The 22,212-nt window shown below is 42.2% G+C and overlaps 1 protein-coding gene across 5 annotated transcripts in view; it reads right to left on the bottom strand.

The window, feature by feature from the left end:
* Window positions 1-22,212, bottom strand: part of LOC119656890 — a 53,291-nt gene that overhangs the window by 28,855 nt on the left and 2,224 nt on the right. For all 5 annotated transcript variants that reach the window (XM_038063562.1, XM_038063564.1, XM_038063565.1 and 2 more), the window contains exon 2: window positions 10,532-10,685. In XM_038063562.1, the coding sequence (XP_037919490.1) occupies window positions 10,532-10,648 (117 nt within the window). In that variant the 5' untranslated portion in view covers window positions 10,649-10,685. The remainder of the gene's footprint in view (window positions 1-10,531; window positions 10,686-22,212) is intronic.

The following is a 22,212-nucleotide window of genomic DNA, read 5'->3' as shown; positions in this document are numbered from 1 at the left end:
TGCCTGCAGTACAGTTGAATCCCGACGAAGTTCCGATAGTGGAAAATGAGGAGGTTCTAGACGCAGCAAAACGATTGATTGAAAAAAAGACTCCAGGACCGGATGGAATCCCTAACATTGCCCTGAAGGTAGCCGCCAGGACAGCACCAGGTATGTTTGCCCAAGTTTTCACGGCATGCCTTAGGGAAGGAGAATTCCCCGAGCAATGGAAGGTACAAAAGCTAATACTCATTCCGAAGGCAGGTAAACCATTGGGTGACCCCTCCTCATATAGGCCGATATGTCTGGTCAATACCATTGGCAAACTATTTGAACGAGTAATATATAAAAGACTGCTCGCTGTTGCGGAAAAGGAAGAAGGCCTTTCCGACAAACAATTCGGATTTCGTAAGGCAAAATCAACTGTCGACGCAATCAGCATGCTGACTGGCTTGGCTCAGGCTGCAATAGAAGAAGGAAAATGCTGTGCAGTAATAACCCTGGACGTAAAAAATGCGTTCAATAGTGCAAAATGGAAAAAAATCATCGAGGCACTCGAAAAGATACAAGCCCCGAAGTACATTGTACGCATTGTGGTCGAGTTTCTCCTTGGGAGAAGACTTTACTGCGACTCGGACGATGGGCTAAAAATATTCCCGACAACTTGCGGAGTGCCACAGGGTTCTGTCCTGGGTCCCTTGCTGTGGCTAGTTATGTACGATGGAGTGCTGACGCTACGCCTACCGGACAACGTGACAACTATTGGCTTCGCCGATGATATCGGAATAACGGTGGTCGCAAAGCACCAAGACGAGATCGAGATATATGCAAATGAAGCGATATGGGAGATCAATTCCTGGTTGAGAAATTCTGGCCTTTCACTTGCCGAGCATAAAACAGAAGTAGTTCTCATTAGCAAGAGAAGAAAGAACACAACTGTGAAAGTTGGCGGTAAAACAATTTACTCCCAACCATCGCTCAAATACTTGGGAGTAATTATTGACAGAAGACTCAACTTCAAAAGACACATTGAGTACGCCGCAACTAAAGCGTCTTCCATCGCTACAACGATCTCGAGGATACTACCGAACATCGGTGGGCCAAGACAAAGTCGACGTCTTCTGCTCTCCAGAGTAGTCAGCTCCGTGCTACTCTACGCAGCTCCAGTTTGGGCAACTGCTCTGAATAACAAAGTGAACTGCCGAAAATTGGGAATTGCGTATCGGTTAAGTGCACTCCGGGTATGCAGTGCATATCGGACAACATCAGGAGAAGCGGCATATGTACTAGCAGGGATGCTCCCCATAGACATTTTGGCGAAGGAAAGTCGGCGACTCTACGACAAAACGTATGCAGCTGGAGAGTCTAGCGCATTTCGACGGCAGCTGGCACGGTGGGAATCTATCAAACGGTGGCAACAGCGATGGGACGAGTCCCAAACTGGTCGTTGGACATACCGCATCATTCCGGATATTCGGAGATGGTTTGAACGAAACCATGGGGAATTAAGCTACGAGTTAACGCAATTCCTGAGTGGACATGGAGGTTATCGTGCTTATTTACATCGATTTGGTCACGACGAATCACCATGCTGCCCAAGATGTGGTAACGTGGCTGAGAATGTGGAGCATGTCATATTTGATTGCCCCAGGTTCACCGCGCACCGAACAAGAATGGAAGCGGTCGCACATAGGCGTTTAACACCCGAAAACATTGTGGAGTTTATGCTGGAGTCAACGGATGCCTGGAACCAGGTTGTAAGGGAACTGCAAGCTATTCACCATCAGCTTAGGCAGGAAGAACTACGACGAAAACAAGGAAGGGAAAGAACCATAATGAGCCTCAGTTAAAAGCTGATCCAGCCCCGCGATGCAATACTTGATAGGAGTTCCGTGGGGAGAGTGGAATGAGAAGGAGGTGGTTTTAGTGAGTAGAAGTCTCACATAACTGCGTGGCAGGAGCCAGCAGTAGGTTTTGAACCTTTCCACCTTCCAACGCCGAAAAAAAAAAAAAAAAAAAAAGACAGACAGACAGACAGACAGACAGACAGACAGACGGACAGACAGATATCGAATCGATTCTAATAAGGTTTTGTGTTACACAAAACCTTAAAAATGTTGTCCCTAAGAAGAAGCATTTGCAGGAAGTTTTGCTATACTTTTGCAAATTGGAACAAGTCGGGAAACCGGAAGCTCGACGCTTCAGGTATGAAAGGTTTTGTGTATTTCTTTTATAAAGACATTTGAGTGTGAATTTTGCCCATTAGTACGAAACACGTAATATACGTAATATATTATGTGAGAGTATCCACTTTCGGGTGATATTGACATTCAAAATCTTAAATTTCCAAAGAAGTGGCAAATTTGACCTATTATAACTTTGTTAGTAATGGTGCGATTTCCATCAAACTTGGTAGGATCAAGCTCTATACTATAACCTACATAGCTGGCAAATTTTGTGGTGCTAGGATGAACTTAAGGGGGGTTCTGCAGCCATTTACTGAAAATTATAGTAATATACTATTATTAACTTTATTTGAATGGATATCAGTATCGAAGGTATTTCGGAGCCTAGCCGCCATATAGTAGCAGTCTTTTGATTTTTTCCAGATTTTTCGGTTTGGCAGTTTCTGAGAATGGCCCTCTTAAATAAATGATCACTTTCGATCCCCCGAACTCCCCGCCTTTCCAACAAATGTCAAAACTAATGCCAGCTTTGGAAAGTACTAACCGAAACCTTTGATTTGATACCCCGCAAGACTATATTTGATGAAAAAAATTTGCACAAAAGGGGGGCATGTATGGGGACCCCCCTTAAATTCGACATAAAAGCATGTAACTCGCTGTTTGCGTGAGCGTTCACAGATCCCACCGAATTTGGTGTCAATTGCTGCTACAGTCTCCGAGAAAAATGCACGTGACGGACAGACAGGCAGTCAGATGGACAAACAGACAATAAACCGATTTTAATAAGATTTTGTGTTTACACAAAACTTTAAAAAGTGCCCCTGAAAGTCATAGATTGCTTGTCGAAGCTTATGGCGATTACGCACTATCGGAAGGCAGATGTAGGAAATGATTTGGCTGATTCAAAAGTGATAATTCCGACGTTTGGGACCAACTACACCCCGATGCACGAAAAAAAGTTTGAAGACGAAGAACTGGAAGCGTTGCTCCAAGAAGATTGGGTCAAGTTTTGCAGAAATTATCAGAAACTCTGAATATTGATTCAACGACAGTTGGAAAACGCGTGCAATTTTTTTTATCGAATAATTACCGGTGATGAAAAGTAGATTCACTATGACAATCCCAAGTGAAAAAAGCAAGATTGAAGCCAGGTGAACCAACATCAAAATCGACACCAAAACGAGACATTCACGACAAGAAGCGTATGTTGCATATATGGTGGTCCCAGCAATGTACGCTATAATTCGAGTTGCTGTAACCAAGTGAAACTAGGACAGCTGAACAATATCGAGAGGGTATGATTGCTTTAAATCGAATTTTGCACGGTAAATGGCCTGAATGGGCCGAAATATACACGAACGTGCTCCGAAAATCGTAAAACAAACGTTGGAGTTGATTGGCTAGGAAGTTTTGCCTCACCCTCCTTACTCTCCGGATATCACACTTTCGGATTATCATTTGTGTAAAGCATAAAAACTTCAAAAATTACTCAGAAGCCAAAAATTGGGTCCACTCGTGAATCGTTTCAAAAAATCAGGAATACTTTCACAGAGGAACCTATCAGCCCATCCCCACCAAGATGGCAAAAGGTCATCCATGCAGATGGAGAATATTTTATTTAATTTCAGTTGTTATTGTTTTTTTAAATAAAATTATTTTCGAATACCTAAAAACGCCTGTTATTTATTCCGCCTCCCAATAGTTCTCCAAGTTATATCCACTCTCTCTGATTGGCGAGACGACATGGTGAGATCAACAATAATCGTACGCAGTTTCTCACGGGGTATAGAGAATATCGCCAGTATCTGTATAGGTTTAAACTGAATACATCACCCGATGGCCCAAACTGCAATGGAGTCCCAGAGGACCCCGAGCATGTATTCTTCCACTGCCCAAGATGTGTGGAGAGGTGCAAGTATCAGAAAATCTGGTGCCGAAAATGGTAGCACGTCAAGAAAATTGGGATGCAATCTATTGCATTATCGTATCTATCCAGAATAAACTGCGAAAAGCGGAGGATACGAGAAAAACGCGGTTACGTACCCCGCATAGGGAAGAAAAGTGGTGAAGCTAGAATAAGCTAACCCCACCCCGTGATCTAATACCCTATGGTTTGACACAAACCCTTATAAAGAAAATCGGTTGAACGTATCCGAAAACATACGCGAAGCTGATTTAAAAATAAATAGAAAATACCGGCGCGATTGCGCTCGTAAAATCCTGAAACTAGGCAGAAGGGGAGAGCGAAGATCCACGTCGGTTCCCATCTACGAGTAAGCGTCCATCTTCGCGAAAAAAAACCTCCGGACAAATCGCCTTGTGGCAAAAAATTACCTCCCAGCAAAACGCCTCCGAGCAAATCACCTTCAGGCAAAACGCTTTCTGACAAAGCCTCTGGGCAAACCATAAGCAGCTACTTGCCCTTGATTGAGGGAAAAGGAACTTTTGAGGCATTTACAATCAAAGGTAAAAAGAAACGCTGCGACCGTCAGACTAGGCTCCTCAGCAACGGTTAAGCCTTCATTTGCACCAATCCATGCCGTTTCGGTAGTGAGCGAAGCGAATAACATAGATCCTAGATGTAAGGAGTGCACCATCGCAAGGCACCAAACTTTGCTTGGAGTCGGTAGGTGAACACCGTAAAATAGGGGTCAAGTAGTGGACTGCAGGATATACCCATGAGGGATAAAGCCCCCGGGGAGTCAATCTTTCCCCCGGGGCAATATGTGGCTCTTTAGGAACTAAGTCTCTCGTCTACCAAGATCTTTAGTGGGCAGTGACGGATTAAGATGCAGGGATCGAAAAACACCTACTCCAAACTAGGATTTTATGCAAGCCATGCCCATTGGATAGTTTGCGGTCGAATGTTCCTGACTATATTCAAAGGGAATTTCATTGATACCTTGTAAGCTCGATCTTACAGTACTTCAGAGGGCTATGGGATGATGGACCTCCGCACAATTTACGAAAGACAAACGGAAAACAACTACAAGCAAGCGCCATCTGACGGTCCGTCTTGAACCAAAGAAGATCCTTATGGAGGGTCATGACTTAAGCCTCCCACCATTGAACTAAAGAAGTGCAGAACTGCAAACATGAGCCCACAAGAGGGAAGGCTCCCAGGAAGCCGAGATGCGAGCCCTAGAGGGAAAAAATCCCGAGTAGGTCAAAAGATCAGAACTGTGGGCAGGAGAAAGTAGCCCCGCCGTTAGGTAAGCTAGTAGGATCAAAGCTATTCGTCTGCCTTCACTACTGAAAAAATTTCCCGAGCAAATACTCACTTGTGACAAGCAGGAAATTATCGTAGACCTTGTAGTCAGGCAGATGTGCACGGGATGGTGTGCAAAGCATATGTTCGCCGTCATACACTTTCGACTTGGTCTTATATTAGCAAACTGCGTAAAGGAGGACACGGGAGAAGGTCTTGGGAGTAAATTTTCAGGATTAAAAGGAACAGAATTATCAACATATGTAGGGATCATATATCATAAGCACACATAATGATAGTGTACTTTTCCAAAGCCATATCGCTGGAAACGAAGGAACTTTCGGGTTTCTTATTTGCTCAAAATAATGATCTCCATGTGTCCGGATAGCAGTCGCGGTTCAAATCTCACTGCTGGCCGTGACGCCGATTCAAACATTAATTGCCCTAAGCCTATACAAAGATAGAAGTATATTTAAAGTCGTTAAGACTTGCATAATATTATTTGCGAAAATAAACAGGAAGACGCATAGCCTCAACTAGTTAACCAATATGGTTTTCATTCACCTCTCCACCAGTGTCGTCCATCCTGTCGCGGTCTATGGTTGTGAGTGTTGGCCGGTTATAAAAGACCATGAACGATGCGTCGCAATAATATGGACGAAGATGTTACGATTGACTAGGGACAAAACAGCCCTTGATTACATTCGTCTTTAATGGCATGGCCACTTATTTCGCACTGACGAGAATTCACTTGCCAAGATTGGTCCCGAACATCAAAGTCCATGGGAAGTGACCGGCCGTAGCAACGGTGGCTTGATACAATAGCTGGGGATTTGAAAGACAGTGGGGTCACTTTCCATGTGCTACTCCAATATAGCAACACAGAATGAACACTACCACAGAACAGCATTAACTTGATTTTAGTGATGAGACCACTGCGTGTAAAAAGGAAGGACCAAGCAGCATGGAGAACTTCGCCGATAACAAGAAAAAATAATACTGGTGACAAAATGCTACCCTGGTGATCTCCGCTTTCAACCTCAAATTCTCGCTCAACTATTAGTTTCTCCAGAATGCCCCACCCTGTTCAGGCTGTCAAAAGCGTTCTCGAAACCGATGAATTGCAATGTAGCGTTGATCTAAACATTGCACACTGCTCTAAAGTGATCCGAAGGGCGTAAAGTTGGTCAGTATAAGAGAATCCAGGACAGAAACAAGCCTGTTCTTTACCGATTGAGGTGTCCTTTGATTTGTTTAGCCAGTATTTTCGTGACTCCAGTTATCATACTCAAGACAAGTGCCCTTTTTCCACCCATCGGAAAAATCTCAGATTCTCAGATGTTGATTGTGAATGTTACTGAACGGATGGAATAACAACAAGGTACTGACATACATTTCTGTTGGTAGTGAGGTACTACTCCGTCAAGGAACACTGGATATCAACCATATCCATGCATTTTACTTTTCGGCATTTTCAAATGTTTACTGAGCCGTAAACACGAAACATGAAAGAGAAGTAAGAACAAAATAAAAGAGCATTTGCGAATGAAGTCGGAAAAAATGTTGGAAATAGTGCATTGGTGCTAAAGCTAAATTGAGAGCATAGAAGTTGGCTCTGCGGGAATTGCACCTAGCTGACTCCCAAACAGAGTTAGAGAGAGGAAATGATTGGAAACCTAGGATTATTGACCAGTTGAGCAGGTGAAGGTTGAAAATGCCACAGAGGAAAAAAGGGAGGGGGGATCTACCAGTAAGTTTAGATAAACTGTCGAACTATTCTCCATATAGGGGCAAGGCCTACACGGGAGAAGTAACAAACAGCATGGTCAGAAGGAGATCCGAAGAGAGAAATATTTGATTGCGATACCCTCTCCCTGCCACAGCAAAAAAATGGAGTATCCTTCGCAGAACCCAGACACTTTGCAGCCGGAAAGAAGGATTAGCTATAAAATCTTATTCGCGGGGACAAGTCACTTTAAGATAGTTTTATATCTCGCGGTCGGAGTTACGTTTCTTTGTAAGCTTGAGTTACTCTTGATGTACTCCAATATTTCATCCGTGAATATACTGGGAGACACTACCTTCCATCAGGAATGACGAATGCGAACAAGGGAAGCATTTAGGTTGAATGTAGATATGTGCGAGGCCAGATAAAAGCAGCAGGATCACTCTCAAGACCATTCGACATCAACAACGATCTACGACAAGGGGATGCTCTATCATGCGTCCTCTTTAACGTGGCCCTCGAGTAAGTGATCCGTGATGCTGAGGTAAATGCAAGAGGTACGATCCTCTTCAAGTCCACCCAACTACTGGCCTATACTGACGATATCGGCATCATGGGTAGAACCACCCATGACGTACAAACTGCCTTCATCCAGATCGAGCAGGCGGCGACTGGCGCGAGATCTTGGGCTGCACATCAATGAAGGCAAGACAAAATATATGGTGGCAACGTCAGTACCGAAGACGAATCAACCAACAACATCAAACCGCACTGGTCAAACAGGAAAAATAAGGATAGGAGAATACAACTTTGAAACCGTTGATAATTTCTCCTATCTAGGGTCGAAAATCACAACCGATAACAACTACGATGATGAAATCCGCGCACGGTTGTTGTCAGCCAATAGAGCCTATTTCAGCTTACAAAGACTGCTCCGCTCGAAACGTCTCACCGTAGGGTCAAAGCTCTTACTATACAAGATCTTGCCAGTCCTCATGTTTTCCTTGGAAACTTGGGTTCTTAACAAGAAAAATTGCGAACTCTTGGCCGCGTTCGAGAGAAGAATCCTCCTAAGAATTTTTGGCCCTCTACATGAGGATGGACGATTCCGTAGCCTACACAATGACGAAATCTATGAGCGATACCATGACCGTCCGGTTGTGGAAATCCGACTCAATAGGTTACGCTGGGCGGGTCACTTAATCCGTATGGATGAGGATGATCCCACCCGGAAAGTCTATAAGGGCAATATCTATGGTAGAAAAAGAAGACGAAGCAAACCCTGCCTAAGATGGAGCGATGGCGTAGGTCAGGACACCAGACAGCTTTTAGGGTTATCGAATTGGTGGACCTCGGCGCAAAACCGGGATGTCTGGAGTTCCTTATTAAGGCAGGCCTAGTCCGGATACCGGTTGTTGCGCCATTGATGATGATGATGAATTAAATTCGTCGACATTTTTTGATTCAGATGATTCAGGTCGTGTTTTTTCCCATTTTTTTAGGGCAACACGTGTGTTTTGTGTTCAATAAAAAAATCATTGAAAATTGTTCAAAATATGCGCTTCAAGATAATATAGTGATCGTTTAAAAATGTTCCGTAGTTTTCTTAAAAAAAAAATCGAGGAAATGACTTATTTTTTGCGTAGCAAGTGGGGTTAACTCCTTAAGGGGGTCATCCCGTATGACGGCCGTTTTTTTCGCTTTTTTGGAAATTTTTTGTGAAGAACTGGATAAAGGTACAAATACGAATTTTTTTATTGATATTTATTGATATCTTGAGCATGCGTAGTAATTTTTCCAACTTATACCCCCATCTCCAAAAAAAGTGTATTTCTGCTGCCACGCTAGGGGGCGCTGTGGTAATCTTAAAGAAAAATGTAAACAGCATGTTAACATACGGACTTAACTGCAGTCCGCAAACTAGGATTATTAAGAAATATTTAAGGTTACATTTTTGGTGAACGATATCTATTTTTTCAGGAGGAATAATTCTCTCTGAGGAAAGTAATGTGTTTTCATTAAACTTAAGTCTCAAGGAACCAGACCTAGACACAGCCAAAGTCAAGTCTGGGCCAGCAGCCTTAAGGAGTCTTCTACCGACATGGTTTCAAAAAATCGTTTTATTGTTCTTGCATACTTTGAAAGTAGGTGATGTTAACAATACGTCATAAAAAGGAATTCATGAAAAGCACGTTTCTTTTTGGGTATTTGGGAGGGGGAACATGACCACCTGCGGCCTTTTCGAGCGCTTAGTCGCAGATTGCAGATTGAATCGTAACTGTCTGCAGTCATGTTATACCAGCCTTCATCTTTTAACGCGTTATCTCGAAAGTTGACTTTTTTAAACATTCCGACATAAATTCTACTGGAAATGTTTATGTAATTCAATCAATCTTTTTTTTTAATTATTCAGCAGAAATCTCACTATGACTTCCCGAGGCCGTTTTTGAAAATCTTCCGAACGGGAAAACATAGCGAACGGAACACTTATTAATGACAAATATAATTTGTTTGATTACGAATAGACAAAATGCTTCAAAATTGCCCATGACATTTCGACCAAGGCTGAAGGATGGACGTTTCAATGACATAGGACAAACTATGGGTAATTTTTTTAAAATGTTTTTGAAAAGTCAATTAATTCCCAAAAAAGGGCCTAAAATTTACGTTTGACCGTAGAAGACCCCCTTAAGCAATCTTACGGACATTTTCTCGAAGGGTGCTGCCAAAAATTCAGCGAGTCAAGCAACAAACCAAATCAACCAGGTACAACCCACTTGAAGCAACACGCATATGTATGGAGAAGCCGTCGCGAATGGTTGTCCCGAAATGCCTCAATATAATCGAAACCAAGACTGAATCAGGTGAAGGCCAGCGATTTCTGAATCGTCGACAGTTGGTCTTAACAAAAGACATATCATATGCAATACTTCACATGTAATCAATTACCATCGATTCCTCCAAGCATATGGGAGGGTACACATACAAATAATTATCAAATAATCAGATTTTCATTCTTAATATCATCTTGAAATCCTTTTACATATCCAACTAGTCTTTCTTAACGTCATGCATATAATAAGGACGTATCAATAGTAACTTCTTAAAAGGATTTGTGGTTACTCAGTGCTAATAAATATTTCCTGCTACTTTCTAGGAAAGAAATGCTTATACAAATAGAGAAGTGGAGGAACTTTGTCATGCAGTAAAGGATATTTGATTCTCATTCCCATAACTCTGGCAACCAATATAATATCCGCCCAAAGATTCAAACTTCTTTAAAGGTTTCTTGAATGTTAGTAGAAGAAAATAAATCCCTGTGTTAATAAGAAATTCGTAGCGTGATTTCCTCTATGAAGTAAACTATCACCGTGTAAGTATCGGTTAATTAATATGAATTATATACAAATGTATCTGTTTTCATCCACTTACCAACTGTACAAGCTTCAAAAGTCCTGGAATTGTCTTCAGATATCCGGTATTGATGATAAGAGCCGATGTGGTACCGGATGTGGTAGTTGTACGGGTGATCGTGACTGTATGCGACATTTTGTCTTAATTTCCAAACAAAATACGTAAATTAAATCTGTAATGAATAATTCAAATAAAAAATTGCATTAGCCAATGTTCAGTTTTCATGTTAACAAAAATATCACGTAGTAATTAACCAAAATATGTTAGTCCAAGAATAGACGCTTTACAATACCAAATTTGCTATTCACATGAGTCTAAAAATCTTTTATGTATGCCTAATGGAATTGCCGATAAATGATATCATTAAAATAGCCGGAAACACGTTATGTTTCGTAATCGAAATTTTTGTAACAACTTTGAACGACTAGAATGAACCATGTGTTGCTCGTGTGTAGTTTTATTGTAAATCAAATCATGTTGCGGTTAACTATTTTTAAATGCTGATCCAGGCCAGGCATGGCAGAGGTGGAGATTGGTGGAGAACTGAAACTTGAAAAGATTTAAGATTTTCATTTTATTCAATGACACACTGACTATAAGCAGTTCTATGTTGTGGTCATCACCGAGTCGATACATTAATGAAATTAGGCCTGGGATTTGTAATTTATTTATGTAACACAGAAATTGCATATGGAAAACACTCAGGACCGCAAACAGAAAATCCGAGCCCCGGATGAAAATCGTATAGATCTGGGGTGAAAATTATGTGAGCCCCGTTAGTTTTTTAGTTTTTAAAAATCATTTTTATTTTTCAGAAATAGGTAACAATAATATATAGACTGCAAAAATGAACAAAAAGAAAAACAATCTTTTAAACTAACAAAAATAATGTGAAAGGAGGAGGGATGGAAAGTTTCAGTCTGTAAGCCACCGCAGCGTCTCACGGGGTAGGTGAGGAAAGTGCAGGAACTTTGCAGTCCTGCAGAATACTCACTCAGTAGGCTATCACCACACCTGGCAGCTAAGGATAAAATGCAGCATCAAAAATGAGAAGAAGAAGAAACTTGAGGTCCGGTACGGATAACCGGCGGGAGTCATCTAACTTGGTGACTGGGTCGGGCTCCCGTAATGGACAGCAGGGCGTCGAAACCGCTAATCGTGGGGCGGTTCGGCGTCTAGGCGCCACGACGACCAGGAGCACTGCTCCACCTGCTGCAGTTGTTTCGCCACAATCTGTGGCGACCACTTCAGCAGGTTCGCATAGGCTGCGGATGAAGTAGACTGAAGAAATGAACCTCTTCATCATCCGCTCATACCACGAAATAACGGTGCTGGCAACAACATCTTACCGACCGGAGGGCATCTTCCAGGAGGATTCGTTGAGTCCCTTTGGTTTTGTATGGCACTGAATCCCCTTTCATAGCTACTGAATGATGCTAGAGGGCATGGTTTTGCAATTAAATATGGCTTACATGCTATGTGCGAACTGACAGACTTGATTTTCTTAGATGACATCACGCTGTATGCTGCCACTGACGACCACCTTAGAAACCTGTTGCCAATAGTAGATATGTTCAGTCGTGATATTCGGATGGAGTTTGGATAAGACAAGTGTCGAATCCAAGCCATACGCAAAAGTCATCATGAGTCGCATGCCGGACATAGTATTGGTGACCTCCACATCGACGCTATGACCGAGACAGACTTCCACAAGTACCTACGAATTCTGCAAGGAATCCATGCTCAAGTTTGTGATCTGCTGTCCGAATTCCTGCAACGTGTAAAGCTGGTACTGAAATCGCATCTCTCGATGAAGAATAAAATAAGCGCATTGAATGTATTCGCTATCCCTTCACTGTCTTATGCATTCGGAATATTACCGTGGACGAAGACCGACCTGGAAAACGTCCAGCGGCGGATACGGACAACTATGTCCAAATTCCGAATGCATCATCCAAACTCTGCCGTAGAGCGGATGGACCTGCCTCGTGACATCGGAGGTAGAGCCGCGGTTGACGTGGCGGCACAACATCATCACCAAGTCAACTTACTGCGCGCTTATTTTTACAGCAAAAAGCAAGCGAGTCCCTTGCATGCAACTGCCTGTAAGGCAGACTGTGGGCTGACTCCACTTAACTTGAAGGATCGATCTTTCAATCCTCTGAGTGGCGTGAAGTCGGACCAAGAACGGACCGATGAATGGAAGTCGAAAGCAATACACGGTAAACACGTGAATTGTCTTTGGCAACCATTAGTCTATTTGCATTTGTCGAACAGATGACTGCGTGCTGAGGAGCTGTTTGCTGAGACGGAGGGGTTCATGTGTGCCATTTAGGACGGCGTGGTCGCCACCCAAGCTTATAAAAAGTTCATCATGAAAGAACGGGTGGAGAATGACCAGTGCAGAATGTGTGGTTCAGCTTTAGAGACGTTGGACCATCTCATTTCTGCCTGCACTGTTATGGCACCGGTGCAATACAACACCAGGCATAATGCTAGATGTAAGGTAATTCATCAAAACCTTGCATAAAAGCATGGACTGATCACAGGAACATGTCCGGTTTACCGACATGAGCCGCAAGCAGTACTTGATAGTTGAGACCGGCAAGTTCCGGCTAAGATGTGGAGCATAAAAGAGTTTTCGAAAATACATGAATGCCTTGCGAGCCCTTTCTAGCGCAACTTTAACGTGCTCGTTAAATTGGAGACGCTCATCAAGAGTTCAACCAAGGTGGGAAAATTGTTGCCCATGTCCGTGTTTAGCCTTTTTTCAAGGGAAATTCTCGAGATATGAAAACTCTGGTAGGAATCTAGTCTCCTAACGTCGTTCACCTCCTTCAAGATATTGGCGTAGTCCAACGACATATGGTGTCCCTGCTCTATTATATGTCTGACAACCGCGAACCTTATATGTGGGTTATTCTTATTTTTAGCGGATTCGGCCTCCTTGAAGTGTTCTAACACCCTGGTATGGACTAGCCGTTTTGTTTGCCCTACGTAAATCTTGTCGCAGTCTGGGCAGGAGATCTTATAAATACCGCTTTTTCTGTATACTCTTTTTTGTCTTTCACTGATTGAAACCGGGTCCTAAGTAGGTATCGTCTGTTGGTCGAGGTGACCCGAAATCCGGAACCTCTCTTGGAATTTCTTCCAATCTGCTTGTTTTAAGTTCAGCCTGTAGACGCCACTGTCCATCGGCAGAAGGCAAACTCGTCGTCCATCAAACAGCACCTCTATAAGAATAGCATTATAGTCGCTATCGTTGAGGATTCCTAAAACTAAAGTTCAAACGCCCGTCAGCAATGCACAAATCCAGATAGAAATTTGTCCTGGACCAGGTTGGACTATTTGATTCGCATTTATACTCTATCTGGTATTGCTCTATCCAAAATTTGAGGAATACTCCTTTGGAATAATTTGTGGCGTTTAGCCACGATGAATGCTAGGCATTCAAGTCGCCGACTATAATATAATTATTATACAGGCCTATTAATATGCCTGATAACGACAAGTATTCCAGTACCACCACCCCCATCACAATTTCGTCTAGCGTTCCCCACGAATGCAAAATCTTTGAATGATATCGAATGCCTCGAACTGAGGTGGGTTTCTGAATTCGAGACAATGTGGGGCTGAAATCAAGGAGCTCCGCTCATAATATGGATTCCTAAGATGGAATTCACATTAATCACGATGATCCGGAGACCTTCCAGTGGTACCGTTATATATAGCTTCTTAGCTCCCCCTTGTCGTACTACTTCTGCAAAATGGATCCCCGCGACAATTGGTGCCGAAATGACGGAACCGTTCAACACCGCTGACATCTTCGTCCTTTGAGCCGATCTTGACGCCTGCTGGCATGTGACCTTAACATTACGGTATGCAGGACATCCACGGTATGAAGCCGGATGCCCTCCGCTTACGCAGTTGACACAGTAGGTTTTTTCTTTGCCCTTTGCTTCAGTCAACGAACATCCGACTGCGGCATGACCTCTCCCGCACTTTACATATCGCAAGGTCATTTGACAGTTCACTGCTGAGTGGCCATAGCGCTGGCATCTTCGACATTGGACTATTTCGCCTCTCATCAGGCGCTCAAAACGAATTGCCTGGTAATTAAACGAGCTGATGCCGATCAGATCGCTTCCCCGGCTCTCCGAGCTTATCTGCACGAGGAAGTGCGGCAAAATTGATTTTTCCAAAACGCGACACTGAAGGGAACTTGACCTCAGTTCCCGTCTCCCGAAGCATTTTGAGCGCCTCATCGGGCTCTTCCTATGTATCCAAACCTTTCAGAAGGAAGGTTTGCTGAAGTGAGGAGTCTTCCCTAGTTCGAAGACGTCCCGAGCTTTCTTGTAATCCGCTATTTTTTTTGCATTTGATTATTTGATTTTTTACATTTTGATAATAAAATTCGAGAGCCCCACGCTCCCATTAAGTAGAGTGTCTAAATTTCTACCACTTAATTCATATACATTAGTAAGGAGCACCCTTTCCCCCTTTTCTTTATTTCGGGTGCTACTTGTAGCCCCGGTCGGGCGATTTTTTAAATTTTCAAGTCCTACTCGTGTTATTCCTTTCATTAGTTATCATTTTTTTCTTAACTTTTGTTTTTCTTTTTTAAATTTTTTGATACATAGAACAAAAATTCACCCATTTCTGCCTCTTAAGGGCTATCTTTGCCGCACTTATCCTACTGTAACCAGCAACCCCTCTTCCGGGACATTTCCACCACCGCAGTCACTGTCTCACGCACCGTCAGCTTAATGATTTTCTGTGTCATACATACGGATAGATTCGCTGCCGAAAACTTGCTGGCCTTCAAAACAACTCGGCTCCTCCATGACTGTGGAAGTATTAGAAGAAAGCTTCCTTTTTTCCTGACTACCCTTGGAGACGGCGGGCCTACCTCCCCAGCCGTTAGCTGCTCAGTGAGGTTTCCATTTTTCTTTATCAGTAATATTTCATTTTTAAGATCTTCGAGTGTCTTCGCCAATTCGATATTTCTTTTTTCAAGGTAGGCTATCCTTACTTTGGCTCCTTTGAGGTCTGGATCATCCTCGATACAGACTCCACGACCGATCCGAATGCCCCTAGATCTTATGGTGGAGGCCAGTCTAGCCCGCCACACGTCGGCGGCTTGTCCCTCATTCCCATCACAACACACAATTAAAAAAAAACGAATTTTTTAGCAAAATTTTTCCGGGAAAAAGTAACTTAAATAACAAATCAAAAGTAAGCTAGTTTAAATTAATTTTTAAATTATATTATATTAGTTAAGTGAGTATAATTAAGTAATATAAATATAATAAAATTTAATTTAATTTAAATTTTTAATTCTTTTTCTATGTGAACCCCTAATTATTCCGTTTTTGCCTAGAAATTTCTACCCCAAGCCCAGAAAACCCCCGCTTTTCCATCTCTCTCGTAAACCATAAAAACACTTGATAGTCGCAGAGCCTTATACTCAGATAACGAACAAATGTTCACCACTGTTCTTCTATATTGGAGAGGATATACTTATGTACACACTCGTAACCATAAACCCATATACAAGAATTTCCATTTTTAATCGTAACCATGCAATTATAATAAATTTGCATGACATCAGTTAAGCCATTTAATTTGACCGTCGTCGTCTTATTCCGAAATCAAGGCGAAGTGGCTCAATTCTTTCGTGCAAAAAAGCAAGTGAAGCGCATGCAAATAATGATGTCAATATCAACAATTTCGTGAACATTCCGAGTTTAATTAACACAATCGACAAAAGCATTCAGTCATCTCTTCCCCTTGCATTAATCAAATGGCACAAAACTTATTCATTTCCAACTTATCTCATTGGCCTTATTACGTGTATGACTTTGAAGGCGTTTCACCATAATTGCCATTACTCACTGAGTTTATTCAGTCAATACTGACTCAGGTGCACCAATCGGCCCAAGAAACTCGTCTAAACTAAATCAGCGGAGAAAATTGCTATTTCCTTTCCGTTGGTTTGAATGCGATAAAGTGGGAAAACTCCCCAAGAATGTTGAAAACAAGTTGAATCTATGATAACAATATTATATAGTAGTATTGGAGCTTATTCTCGTTAGGTCGAGTATGCGGTTAATGAAAGTATAGAAAATAATAAAAACAGCTCCATTCATGATAATTAGTTGATGTGTATACTTCCCTCCACAAAATCTTCGAAAAGCAATTCATATAACATCTCCCAGAAAAGTTAGCCCCGTCCCAGTTCTTACAAAGTTCTAGGAAAGCTTATGTGATCATTTGAATTGAATCGATGTTGGCTTGTTGATGATTTCATCACTCACAAGTGACCATGTTTTGTAAAACGTTAAAACTAACATATTTGACGTGATTATATAGAACGTTAAGTGAATTTTCGAATTACTTTAAGCCCTTCCAAGTAGAAACCTCGCGAAAAATGCAAATGAAGAAGTCAGGTCTAACTGACGGCCTAGCAAGCACAACCTATTTATTAACTTTTATGAAACCATATCAAATGACGCTTTCAAATGAAAATTTCATTTATAATATCATCCGTTAAAGAAATGACCACTTTCGACCACCCGAACTCCCCACCTTTCCAACAAATGTTAAAACTAAGACCGGTTTCGGAAAGTACTAACCAAGGCCTTTTATTTGATACCCCACACGACTATATTTGATGAAAATAAATGTACACCCCCTTTTGCATGTATGGGAACCCCCTTAAATTCGATGTAGAATTAAGTAACTCACTATATGCGTGAGCATACCACCAAATTTGGTGTGAATTGCTTCTACCGTCTCCGAGAAAAATGCGTGTGACGGACAGACAGACAGGCAGACAAGGAGTTGTTTAAACCGGGCACATCGCTCGCTAGAACACCCATAGCAAACGCGCAGAAGGATGCGCCCAAAGGAGAACGTTGGTCGTTAAAAGGCGCAGTGACACCAACCGCGTCTTAGTGTAAAGAGTTAGGAGAAGCTCCTCAATATTGAGAGCCGGATCCGTTTAGGAGAAGCTCAACGATTATCAGATCTCCCCCAATATCCAAGGCCGAAAAGGACCTGGGCAACTGGAATCCCGTTAATGCCAGAAAATGTGCGGAAAGAAGAAGGGAGGCTTTGGAATACAAGTCCAACCCGAAAGAGTCATCCTTCATTTTGCTTGGAGCGAAAATTGTTTAGTTGTCGGAATTCATAGAAGATAAACACAACATGCAACAAGCAATTTAGTATATGGTGAGAGCCATCAGGGTTCTATATAACAAATCGCGAGAAGATACGAAAGATTCAAAGAAGAGCCCTAGAATTACTGCTTCGCCGGTGACAACTAACCTTATACTCGCGGATGGGCAGAGAAAAAAGAAGGTGCGGGAAAAGACGAACATCCAGGAAGGCAGCCGGTTCCCAAAAAAACAAAAAGGCGTACCACCCGCTTTGGAGAGGGACCTAAAGCCTTAGTAAACGGGAAAGCAGTGTCTAAATCACACGACGGTTAGACTAAGGTTGAACCAAAGAAGCCAAAAAAGAAAGAGAGAATCTGTCCCGAGGCGATCATCATTTGAAGCATGGGTAGTATGTCCTATGAAGGCATATTACGAAGAGTGAAAGCTGACCCTAATCTCAAAGACTGGGGGGGGGGGGGATGTACTGGAACTGAGAAGGTCCGAAGAGAGTATAGCCGAGAGCTTTCGTAGCTAAGTGAAAAATTTACTTGGGGAAAATTTTGCCGTGCATGGTGAAAATGGTGAAAAGCATGAAATCGCTATACTGTCCAAGGACTTAGACGAGGTCACTTGTAAGGCGTAAATCTGCACTCCCTTTGCGGAGCAGTTGGAGCTGCACGACTTGCAGAAGGCATCCATTGTAAGCCTTACAAAGGCACATGGAGGTACACAGACGGCGACCATCCGGCTGCCAGCAGAAGCATCGCGCAAGCTGTTGGGTGTCGGGAAGGTTCGTATTGGATGGGTAGTATGTCATCTTAGAGAGCAAATCTCATTGAAGAAATACTTTAAGTGTTTCCGGTACAGACATCTACCGAGAGTGTGCACAAGTAAGGTTGATCGATCTAGCCGATGCAGACGGGGGTCGCGTCCGATCTGTTCTTGCAAACCACCCATAAATCAAAGGTAGAAGTGGCTATAATAAGCGAACCCTATAGAATAATGTATGGGTAGTCGATCCAACATATGAGGCGGCCTTGCGGGCATGCGGGGACCAAGCCATACAGGAATGTATGAGGCAGTCCACAAGTGGATTCGTATGGGCAAAAATAGGCATATACGTTTACAGCTGCTATGCTCTTCCAAGCCTGACGGTGACCGAATTCGAGGACATGCTGGAGACATTGGTTCTGGATGCAAAAGGACGGAAACCAAAAGTCATGCCGATGATTTCGATACATGGACCACAGAACAGGGAAATTTACTGATGAATTCAAGAGGGCGTTGTTTCTTGGAGGCTTCCGCGCAGTTAGATATCATATTGGCTAACGATAGTCGGGTTAATACTTACCGGAAAGGGGGTTCGGTTCGGTTGTGGATCTGACTTTTGTTAGTCCTTTACTAGCTCGCGGTTTGTTTTGGAACGTCAGTGAACAGTGCACCGATAGTGATCACCAGGCAATAGTCTTTGACTTTATTTAAACCTTGGATAACAAACCAACCCCTAAATCGAACTATGGATATATGATTATTGAAATATTTTTTAAAATATAAAATAATGAGAAAAATAGATCACAAAGTTTGAGGGTAATCAATATTCAACTCGCGTCCCGCTCTATCGTTTTTGTGTGTTGTATTACCAATTTAAGTCACATTCTGTTTTTGAAGGGGTAGCAACCTCCCTTGATATAGTTTTCCAGTTCACTTAATAGTGTGCTGGACCTTATTTCTTTCCAAGAAGAGATAAAGTTTCCAGAATCAAAGAGGAGAACGGAGTAGATCAACGGTCAATTTGACCACTTATTAAAAAGTTCTGGCATCAAGCCTCCACAGACGATACCCAAAAATCCGGAGTAGAATAAACCGCATTATAATTGAAATGGCCGCGTGTTCACTGATCCAATCTGGGCTTCCATCTACCTTTTAGGCAGAAACACTCTTAACTATGTGTTTCATCTACTGTTTTATCGAATGGGAAACCCCTTTACAAGATATGAATGGCAAAGAAGACGATCTGAATTCAATAGAAAATCCGTGGAAAGATTTCAAAAACTGTTTCGAATAAAAGTCAAAAATAAGAGCAAACTTTGCCCTTTTCTCGGGATGCATCTGTGAGTAGAAGGTACCTGGAAGTTAATTCCTAATGAAACAAGTTAGAATCTTAAGTGCTCACTGAAGCGTGGTTATCAATCAAAAAGTAAGTCGGAAACCGGAAGATCGGTGCTTCAGGTACGAAAGGTTTTGTTTATTTTTTGTCTAAAAATATGTGACTAGTCGATGATTCCCCTTATATATAACTCGTAATGTAAATGCATTGAATATACCCGATATTCAAATCGACGTGATACTGACATTTTATCTCTTAGCAAGTAATTATTTCCACCAAACTTTCCAGTATGATGCTTCCGATCAAAACCTATCCTATTCCTATCCTACCTCAAAATTTTACGGATCTACGACGAATTTAAGGGGGGTTTGCAGTAAATTTTTAAAATATGAAAGTATACTGTTATTAACCTTATTTGAATATATATTGTAACGGAGAATATTTTGAGCCCTAAATACCATACGCTCGGAATACCATAATTTTTTTCAGATTTTTTAGTTGGATAATTTCTGAGAATGAGTCCTTGAAGTAATTGCTCCTTTTTGGGGTCACCCACTAGTCCTCTTTCCAACTAATTTCAAAACTAATATCTGAAAAATACAAATCGCGACCTTTCATTTGTTACCCCACTTGATTATATTCGGTGAAAAACAAATTTGCAGCCCTCCTTCAAGTAATTCATGGCATGTATGTGGGCTTACAGTTTCCACCTTCCCACCAAATTTCGTGTTAATCGGTGCAGTCATTTCTGAGACAGACAAACAGACAGACAGTCAATCGATTTTAATAAGGTTTTGTTTCAACAGAAGTTTTATAAAAGGTGGCAGCATCCAAATATTGAATATGTTTAGGTGTTTTATTTCTACTTATTATTGATTGATTGTTGAACTGCTTTTATTTTTACCCCTTGTTTCTCGTGCCCCGGGTTCGAACCCCAGTTGCGTCATGAATGAATACACATATTATGTACATAGTATAGCCATAAGTTCTATCAGTCAATGCGTATAACGAGAAATGTTAGGCCGCCCAAGCTGATAACACTGTGCACGGAGAGTACCTAACCATACCCCACTTCCGTCAGACTTTCAGGTTTCGAAGGTCAGTAGCGCGTGAACGCCAGCACGATGAAGTTCGGTAACTACGAGAAAGAATCGCAATTATTGCGTTGCACCAATGTGGGAATACGCCGAAAAAGATTCACAGCTTGTTAAAAAAGCTACCGGTAAACAAACGATTCGTTTTTAGGACATTAGCTCGATACTGCGAAACAGCTGGTGTGGTTAACAGGTCGCGGGAGGGGCGTCAGTGCTCCGTACGTCGCCCGAATGCCGTGCATGCTGTACGTGAGCGTGTTCGTCGCAATCCTCTCCGCAAGCAGAGACGAATGTTGATAGAAATGGGCGTTTCAACTCGAAGTATGAGTCGTATTTTATGAGAAGATCTCGGTCTCGGTGCGTACCGGCAGTGGGTTACGGCGAACTCGGTGTGCTGCTCTTCTGCAACAATCTCCCGATAAAAAATACCGTAAAATTCTATTTTATGATGAAAACATTTTTACTATCGGAGAAAAATTCAACCGACAAAATGATCGAGAACATGCTCACAATGGTTATGAAGCCAAACAAAATGCTCCGCGAGTTCAACGTCGTCACCATCCGAATTCTGTCATGGTATGGTGGTACGTCTCATATCACAGAGTAACTGATATTCATTTCTGCGAGGCCGGCGTCAAAACCACCAGGATATAGTTAAGCCACTGAGTGAATCTCTATTCGTTGTAAAGCTGTGGTACTTCAGCAGGATTCGGCCCCACTCACAAAGCCAAGATAATTCAGCAGTGGTTAGCGGTGCATGTTCCTGACTTGATAACCGCGGATGAATGGGCCGCAGGTAGCCTAGATTTGGATCCCTTGGACTACAGCCTATGGGCTAAGTTAGAGGAGACTGCCTGCGGTCGAACTTACACAGATTTGGAGAGTTTGAAGGCCAATATCGTGCGTGCAGCTCGAGAAATACCACTTCATGCCGTTCCTGAAGCGATCAATGCACGGCGTCGCAGACTTCTGGCCTGTATAGCTGCTATCGGCGGCCATTTTGAATGAATTTTTTTTTCGTTTGAAAGCCCTTTTCCAATGGTGTACTTTTCGATTGATTTGGTGTATTATTTCGTGAGAAATAAAGATTTGTTTGACTCACAGAACTTATGACTATACTATGTATTCTCCCTCGTGCTTGTTTCGCTGCTAAAAGCTTATTACTTGCACAGCTTTAAGTGTGATAATAATACAACTGAAGTGCAGTCTCATTAAAAATAATGAACGAAAACAAAACAAAACACATAAAAGCGAACAAGAGGCATCAAATTTCTGAAAATACATACTCTATGCATAATGATAGTTTGGGATATTTATGTCGCTTTCATTAAAGGATAT

Source organism: Hermetia illucens, chromosome 5, assembly GCF_905115235.1.
Source record: "Hermetia illucens chromosome 5, iHerIll2.2.curated.20191125, whole genome shotgun sequence".
Taxonomy (NCBI): domain Eukaryota; kingdom Metazoa; phylum Arthropoda; class Insecta; order Diptera; family Stratiomyidae; genus Hermetia; species Hermetia illucens.
The sequence above is the reverse complement of the archived record's forward strand: the minus strand, read 5'-3'. Positions and strand labels throughout refer to the sequence as shown.